Here is a 9,494-nt window from a genome sequence, read left to right as displayed (position 1 = left end):
GTGTATGTGTGTGTATAAAGTGTGCCCTGTGATGGAAGGGTACCCTGTCTAGATCAGAGCCCACCTTGCTGAGCTGCAGGGATGCGCTCTGGCCACCTGTGACCTGGAGTAAGTGGTTGGAAAATGAATGAATGAATGGATATACAATACTGTAAAATACAAGTGTGTAAAGTAGACAGCAATCATACAAATGGACAATATACCATGCAGGACAAAAGCTTTCAGGGACCCGCCATGTTGGTTACTGTTTGTGTTTGAGCTGCATGGTGGCAGGGTTTGCTCCTGACAATTTTTGTTCTGCAAATGTTTATTTCTTGGCTTAACCCACTCACTATGACCACTGTCACTCACTGAAGCTCATTATCTTAGTTGTTTGTATTAATCTTTCTTAAATGTATGCAGAGCTCACACACTTCAATTTTTAATCTCACAAGTGTTTTGGGTCTTTGTTTAGAAGTTTGGCAATGTTTTTATGACACAGATATGCTGTAGAAACTTAACTTGTTTATATCAATTAGCCTATTGTAAAATTGGTTTTGTTATCCATCATTTTGCTTAAAATCATAGTCTCTAAGAATCCACAGAGTACATTAAGTGAGAACTTTCTGTACTTCAAACTTTTGGATACTGGCAATCCCTATCAACTTACTGTCAGTAAAAAGAATGGCCATGAAGCTCCTGAGAGCAAATAAAGAGATAGATACAACACTGCAAGAAGTCCTGCCCCTGACCCTGATAGGTGTTAGTTTAGAAAGACAATATAAGAAAGCAAGAAGACTGCCTCTCTATATTTGATGCTGCAACCTTCTTGGGATTCTTGATGCAGATACATATTTCATGGAAAATATGAAGGCTCTTTCTTCCCTGTTTCCATTAATTTAACATATCTGCATCCGTTTCTAGATAAAAGCATTATTAATTCCTAGAAGTAAAGAATGTTAAAACTGGAAGAAAAGTCACAAATAATCTGACCAAACCCTCTTGATTTAAAGATGCGGACACGAAGATGCCAAAGATTGATGCCATTTAATACAGCTTATGCTGTAAACTGAAATGGATTATGTCTGTTAGACAGCAACAAACATTCTGCTAAAAGGTACTCTTATTAACAGCTTGCATCAATAAAGCGTTAGGTTACTAATAGCTTTAAATCATTTAAAAACATTTTTAGTTTTGATTTTTGTTGCTATCATGCTTTCTTAAACATTTCCTAGCATATTTATTTTCTTTATTCTCACTTGTCGTTGAGGAACCGAATCAGGGATAATTTCAACTCTCTGTATACCCTTGATGCATCACTTTGCTTAGCAGTGTTACAAGAATGTTATTTATTACAGGTCAAAATTACAATATGTTCAAAGAATCCTTTGTCATATACTTTTGAAGGACACGTTTCTACAGGGCTTTGATTTCAATCCTAATGTGACTGTATATAATATGCTATATTTCATTAAATCATTACAACATATTAATATATTACCGATATTGCCAACATATTATCAGTATCGGTCAAGGGTAAGGACCATTTTTAATCTTTTATCTCTCTAGCACCTGGTGTGTAATAGGCACTTGACAAATGCTAGATGAACAAAAGAAGGTGTGAATAAACGAACAACAAATCAGGGAAGAGAGGAGAGATATTTTTGTGGTGTTGGCTTGTTTTAAGAAGTCTTGAAGTCAATGGAACTGGGTCTAATCCCTAAGAGAAGACTTAGGTATCAATGCCTAGGATTATTGTATGTGAGAAAGGTTTTGATGAAATGCAGAAAAATTATGTAAGGGAGAACTGTGGACAAGATAACTAATAATACAATAGCTAGAACAGAAGAAAAGAACATATTATTCCATATTTTTTCTACAAGAAACGTTCCTTGTTTCTAAAATCAGGAAGGGGAAAGAGAATAAAAAAGTAAAGGGAAAGTTGCTTGTGTGCATGTACTCAGAGGGCAGGAAGGACTGAGGAAGATTGATGTCAGAACAGAGAGGGGGCTGCCAGGGACATCCCACATGCGCGCGTGTGCCTGGGTTGACTCAGAAAAGACGTTACAAAACCGTGACAGAGTAAACAGCTCCCGTATGTCAGGCACTGAAATGAGCTTTGCATTCATTCATTTATTCCAAGCAACCCACTAGCTAGGTACTGCTATTTGCCCTTTACAGATGAGGATACAGCTGCCCAGAGATGTAAAGCAACTTGTCCTCGTCACCCAGATGCCACACTCTGAGAGGAGAGCCCCATACAATCAGAGAATCTGATGACCCAGGACCTGACAACTCGGTTGAACTCGTCTCCCACAGGTATGGCTTCCAAAGCTGTCAAATAACTGGGACTGTTAACAGGAGAGGAGGTGAGAGCAGGATGCCACCTGCCTGGATGTCAGCATGATATGGACAAATTGGCAAATTCCAACCATGTGTGTGTCTTAGGTGTGGGGTGGCAGTGAGCGGGACGGTGACACTAACTCAAGTCAAGAATCTCAGTGCGACAGGATGGATGTATGGTCAGAATGGCAAGACCTCCAAGGGAGATCCCAGGCAAGAACGATGTCCAAATGCCTCTCTGATCCAGCAGGCTCTGCTCATTCCCTCAGCCAGTATCTGCTAAGCACCGGGCATGACCCTGGAACGAGGGTCAGTAATGTCAAGATCATAAGCCCGGGTTTTCTTGGAGGACCAAAGCTTCCTCTGAAAGGATTTACTTTGTAAGTCACAATGTTGGATTTAAAATAGCGATATTTTATTAGCGTTTCAGTTATAGGAGGTGCTTTGTCTTCTATAAGGAGTGGCTTATACTTTATTGGTCTTTGTGGTTTCACACGTGGGTGGAATACCCAGAACTTGGCAGGTGCTCTGTGTATATCAGGTGAAGGAAGAAGAGAAGGGTGAGAAAAGGAAATAGGCAACATTTGCAAATAATGAGTGACTAATAAAGATGTATATGAAAAAAAAATTAAACAAAACGCAACTGCCCTGTCTTTACTTCTTCCTAAGTGTGGATGAAATGATGACACACTCATGTGTCTTTTCAAAAAGCCAGAATGCCACACTAACTCAAAGAGGTGGACAAGGACCTTCCCAACAGCCTTGATTTGCCAAAAGTCAGTGATTTCTTTTGACTTGCCTCCATGACGACTGAGGGAAATTTCTTCTTTACCTAACGATGAATGGTTCCTCGTGAAGTGACCAGAGTCTTAAAATTTCATAACCAGGTGATAGGGGTGGTGACGTGACTGGGCACAATAAAATTTGTATTTGGTAGACTTTTTAATAGTTCAGAAAAAAATTTAGGTATGATCTCATGTTAAGAAAGGATGTGTAGCTCAGGAGGCATTAGAAGGAGTGAAGTATAAACTCTTCATGACATACTTACCAATGACCATGGTTTTAAAAAAAACAAGGTTGGCCATTTGCATAAATGTGGGCTGCCATGGCAACTCTCTGGTGAACTTGGCTTTCCAAAGGGAGGTGTAAAAGGCAGATGGGTGTGCAATGGGGAGGGGCCCTTCCCTGAAATGAATCAAGGGTAGGAAGGCAGGATAGCCCCAGATGGGTGGAAGCTTGTAGGAAACTTAAAGATGGTAATGACTATAAACAGGGCAAGTGTTCTAGAAGGTTTGTTTCAGCACTAACTCCACGGTGCAGATAGCATAACACGTAACTGAGAAAACAGTTTTTCTCAGTTTTGCATCTTCTTATCAAAAATAGTTTTCAAAAGAAAATGACATACGACAGATTTTAAGAGGAATGTTAAGCCTGAGATAATTGCTAAATCAGAAATTGAGCATCTATCTACAAGAAGTCCAGGGCTCTGAGATCACAGTAATTATACCCAGAGGCCCATGGAGAACCTGCTTATTATAGAGTCACTATGTTTGGGAGACATCGAAGAGAATGGAAAAAGATTTCAGAAAATAGGACAACTGTCAATTCAAGAGAGTCAAAGGATTCTAAAAGCTACACAACTTGACATTCACAACTGAAAATTCTTCAGAAAGAATTGTTAAACACAAGACTTGTGACATTAAGGAAAAAAGCATTATTTCAGGAGAAACAAGCCAGCTCTCCCATCCCATTTCAGTCTATTTTAAAAATAGGGTTCCCAGCAAAGGAATGCTATAATACAATGTATTTTGATTTCAGACAAGGTACAGGCCAAGTGTTTCAAGATGACCTTGTGGAGACAGAGCTGACATGTTGTTAGCTAAATAACTCCACTCAAGGAATGAAGATTATGTTCAACGTTGTTCTGCAGGAAGGTCTTTAGTACTGCAGGCCTTTGTCCTTGGTTCTGTACAGTTTTATTTCAAGTCAGCAACTTAGAGGAGGTGATCTAAGTTGTGCTTATGTTATATACGCTGGGAGGCATAACGTATAAGACCACATTATCAAGATTCAAAAATATCCCAACTAGTTAGAAAATGGTTTAAAACCATCAGGATAATTTGTTAACTTTGGCCCTGCATTTACATTCCAAAAAAAAAAAAATCAGTCAAATATAGAACAGATGAAAACCACCTACAAGCAGGTGATATAAAAAGCACTTAATGTTTCTAGCAGCTTGTAAACTCAATAATAGCCAACAACATGCAGAGCAAAGGCAAACTTAAACTACATAATAAATAGCACTGTGCCAGTCAGACCAAATTCTGGAATATTTCATTTGTTTCTGGCATGTATGTATGTAAGGATGTATGTATGTATGTAAGGATATATGTATGCACGTAAGGATATCCTTACATGTATGTAAGGATAATGACATTGTGTGTCAGAAGATAGAAAAGACCAAGAATATTCTAGAAATCATGAAACCTGAGGAATGGCCAAGGGGACTGAGGATATTTATTCTGGTAGAAGAATCAGAGGAATTCAAAATCTTTTTGTTTGTTTGTTTGTTTTTGAGAAAGGGTCCTCATTTGGTGTTCAGGCTGGAGTGCAATGGAGTGATCATGCAATTCTCTCACCTCAGCCTCTTGAGCAGCTGAGACTACAGGTGCACATGACCATGCCCCACTAATTTTTAAACAATTTTTTTTGTGTGTGGTAGAAATGAGGTCTCACTATGTTGCCTAGGCTGGTCTCAAACTCCTGACCTCTCTCACCTTGGTCTCCCAAAGTGTTGGGATTAGAGGCATGAGCCACCATGCCCGGCCCTCAAAATAGTTTTAAACATATTAGGCATTTTTTTTTTCCTGGAAGAAAGAAATATAATATGCTCTATGTCATTTCAGAGGTCAGGGCCCAGAGATGTGAATGGAATCTCTGGAGGCAGAACGAAGGGCAACAAAGTGAAGCATATTCTAAGGATTACAGCTGCCATAAGCGGATGTGACACTGTATGTGTGGGAGACCTCCTTGTCACTGGATGACCCTGGAAGGGGTGCTCTAGGGAGAGCTTTCTGAGTGGCTGGGAGGGTGCACTCCAAAGTCACTCAGGGCTGCACTTCCGATGCAACCGATATCTAGGAGCCTCTGAATACAATAAGATGAAAAAGCCAAAATAAGAAAGCAACAGCTCTTTTCCCCCTAATGACTGGTGTTTGTTTGTGTTAAACACAACGCTCCCCCACTTCTTTCAGGTTGTCAAGGGAATGTCTGAACGAGAGTGACAAAGACATTCAATGACATTAATGCACACGCTGTCAGCATCATATTGGGTCTCAGAAAAGAACACAGACTTCCGTCTACTCACTGTTTTTGCACTGACACGTTCGACAACCATTGTGATCAAGTTTGAAACCATAAATGCAGTCCTTCTCGGTCAGAGTGCAGTTTGATAACTCCCCACACGCAGGTGGATCAATTGTGATGTAGGTTGGTTCTAATAATAATAAGAGAGAAAAGAATCAATGAAACATATGATTACCTCTTAGATGCTATTCAATCTTTGAAATCCCACACCAGAGTAAATTACGAAAGTCTAATCAATAATTTTCATCAAACCCTAACCTTTTATACCCTAGTCATGTCTTTAACCCCTGAAACAGAAGTATTTTTATTCAGATTTTTGAAAATGTGCATGTGTCCTACTTCTTTGTGTTCGAGCAACGGATGCCTTTTTTGGGTGCCCTCACCCCAATCCTTCTCTGGTGTTCACCACTACTGAAAGCAGACAAGAGAGGGTAGAGTGAACGCCATTTAAACTACTAACTGTTCTATTTCTTCCCGATGTTTTCAGAGTTTATTTTTCATAATAATCAGGACACAACTGCCGGCTGGCAATGATCTCACTCCCATTCTGCAGTACTTGCAAAATCTGTTATCACATTTTTTTCCCCAAATGAATAAATCAGTTTTTGAGACGAGTTTTAAACACCTGGATTTCTTTGATCTTTTATGTGACACTCCCTCACTGATGTCAGATGATATGACAGATACCTAAGAGCTTATCCTTGGGGCCCAGAGGCTTGTGGGAGAGGCAGGGGAGAACCATGTGTTGGGGAAAGAGAGTGAGCAGCCATGCTGGAAAGAGAGTCAGAGAAGAAACCAAGACCAGAGGTGATCTTTTACCTTCCCCGCCACGTTCATGATGAATTGCTCTGGGCAATAACAGTAACTCCACACATGTACATCACAAATAGTATGTGTCCGTATAACATTTACGGTGTTGCTCATAAGCACCTTCCAGCTTCGCCACACTCCAGTGGGGTGGGTGCTGTCAATCATCCTATTTTACAGATAAGGAAACCAAGCACAATGACCTGCCCGCAGTCACAGCAGTTGTAAGTGGTGGACTCGAGATTCAAACCCTGGCAGTCTGACTCCAGAGTCTCACTCTGAACGTCTGTGCAATACAAAGCCCGTTGTCACGGTCACTGCTTCTTTGTGCATAGATGAGGGAGAGTTTACATAATGCCAGGTTGTAGGAACGATGTTAGCCAAGAGTGCACAATGACATTTTGACGCATCTTTTCAACCAAAATACACTACGAACTTCTTCAATGTAAGTGGTTTCGCACATCATTGTGAGGGAGCTAAGCACAGAATGTCTCTACCCATGTTCTCACAGGTGCAGGAACTGGCTTATCTGAGTTTACATAGCAACCCGGCGGCAGGCTGGGAATAGAACACAACAGAGGCTCCTGACTTCCTGCCCAACACGCCATCCATTAGGCCACACTGTCTTCTCAAGTTTCATCTCCTGCTACCATGGGAGAGAGGTCAAAATAAGTGTTTTAACTGCCACTGCTAAGATCAAGAGGTCTACATTTTTATCCATCTGCTAAAAGGGGACAGTGATTCAACCCCTCCCAGGTAGCAGGCAATGACGACTTATTGAAAGAGATGCTTTGGTCAGCACTCTCCCTGCAAAAATATGGATGAGGTGGGCAAAGCACAGTCTCTGTTTTTACAACAACATTACAGCCTGAAGAACGTCTTCCTGAAATTTTTATATAAACTTTCCACTGCTATAAAATGTCTAATTTCCTTCTGTGACTAAAGTATTCTTTCTAACAGAAAACTGTAAGCATCAAAAAGTAGTTAAGGTTTAGGCGAGTTTAAGACACACTGAACTAGATATGGTATTGCTGCTTTCCAACATTGTCTTAAAATGTACTGTAAACATCCTCAGTATTCAAGTCTATTAGTTTTCTCTGTCATTACACTTCATTAGCCTCTCAGAATAGTCATTCTGTTCCAGCCTTCAGCCACAAGACTGCCAACGTTTTGTCAAAATTACTTTAACCACAAATATAAGACAAACCACAGAATACATATTTCAGGCTTAAGTAAACCCACCACGGTTATCCCAGTGAGGACAGAGCTCCATGTTCTACAGTTTAGACCAAGGATTAGGGACAAATTCTGAAGTCTCTACGTACCGCTTTAGTGGATGGCTTACAGGTAGAGAAATGTCTTGAGCATATCTATATAGACCAAAACCATGTATTCTGTGCTCATGTTTAGATGTGATGTTTATGAGAAACTTGTGCCTTCAGAAAATACAATATGGAGAAAATATATATAAGAAGACTAAACTGACAATGAAAAATGCATAATAATCATAGGGTGGTATGAAATTTGACTTTCAGTGAATTTTAAGAATTTAAGAGAATGCATCATCTATCTTTTACAAAGATGACCTTTTGTCTCTCTAATATTTTCTCTCATTAGTGATATATGTACTGTTTTGTGATATATATTATGATTAATGTATGGGATTAGGGTTGCAATCTGTGGCTAGAAAGTAAAGGGAAAAAATGGACCGGACTGTGGGAAGATCAGAACCACCACACCAACCTGAGCAGTCCCATATTTTATCCAAATAGCTTTGTCAGTTAGGTATACAATCACAGATGCAAGTCTAACACACATTTCTCCAAGAGGAAATATGTTCAATATGTTTGCCTAAAACATTCAGCAGAACAGCTTTTGTTCACTTGAACAAATGAGAAAAAATGCATCAAGGGGCTGTTCCATATATGCTCACCCTGCAATGTGCATGTTAAATATTTTCGTTAAAACAAGTCCTACAAGAAGCCTTGCAGGCCTCAGACAATGTGGTAGCAAGCAAGAAGTATTTACTGCCTCCATTAAATGGAAGAAAGTGGGACATTTCAAAATTTGACACCTTCAATATTTAATATTAAAACACAGAAAAACTCAACAAAATAATTTATTCATAAAAATTGTCAATTTACTGTGGAACTATTCTATTTCTCCAATTTAGACTGGGCTGGGCACAACAAAATTCACTGTGATATATTAAGCATAGACAGAAGCCTAAGTTTTTTAAAAAGGCATTTAAATGCTCGATATCTTGTTTCATCATATTTAACAAATGCATATTGCTTTCCTAGTCAGCTACAAACTGGAACAAATTTCAAAAACTTTTTGGGGGTGGTGACACATTTCTTTGGTCCTTACTCCTGTTATCCTAAATCACTGGAATAACTGTTGATTTGTAATAGATACATTAGCAGGCAACTAATTGTCTCAAAACATTTCAACTGAAGTCATAAGTTACATTCTATCACCTTTCATCATTCTCCCAACACCTTAGTCCTCCATTTCCTACCATGGCCTTATTTCCAGTGGTTAGAGTTCTGTGAAAACAACATTACAACAAAAATATGATCTATTAGTCTATAAATGATCTATTTTTATATATGTATGTGCCCTAGGAAAAAAAATCTGACTGGATCACTAAATATATCTGAGAGTTTGTTAGTAATAGGATCAGTTGTAGTCTCAGAACTAGTCCCATTCTTAACATCAAGCAGTTTTTTAAGAAAAAAAGCACTGTGAGACAACTGAGATTCAATTTCTTATTCTAAGTAATTAACTTCAAAGTGAAGCACTATGTACACCTGAACCAAAGCATTTAAAATCAACATTGAGCCGGGCTCGGTGGCTCAGCCTGTAATCCCACACCTTTGGGAGGCTGAGGTGAGTGGATTGCATGAGCCCGCGGGTTCGAGACCCGCCTGGGCAGCGAGACCTCATCTCTACAATAAAATCGAAAAATCAGCCGGGTGTGGTAGCGCATGGCTGTA

General features: G+C 39.5%; 1 protein-coding gene across 2 annotated transcripts in view; it reads right to left on the bottom strand.

Annotated features, from left to right (window-relative positions):
• Positions 1–9,494, bottom strand: part of CRIM1 (cysteine rich transmembrane BMP regulator 1) — a 209,302-nt gene that overhangs the window by 50,917 nt on the left and 148,891 nt on the right. For both annotated transcript variants that reach the window (XM_021718099.1, XM_021718100.1), the window contains exon 8: positions 5,690–5,818. In XM_021718099.1, the coding sequence (XP_021573774.1) occupies positions 5,690–5,818 (129 nt within the window). The remainder of the gene's footprint in view (positions 1–5,689; positions 5,819–9,494) is intronic.

The sequence above is a fragment of the Carlito syrichta genome, unplaced genomic scaffold (assembly GCF_000164805.1).
Source record: "Carlito syrichta isolate Samal-C Ts95f unplaced genomic scaffold, Tarsius_syrichta-2.0.1 Scaffold311830, whole genome shotgun sequence".
Taxonomy (NCBI): Eukaryota; Metazoa; Chordata; class Mammalia; order Primates; family Tarsiidae; genus Carlito; species Carlito syrichta.
Note: the sequence above shows the minus strand (reverse complement) of the source record. Positions and strands in the feature narration are given on the sequence as shown.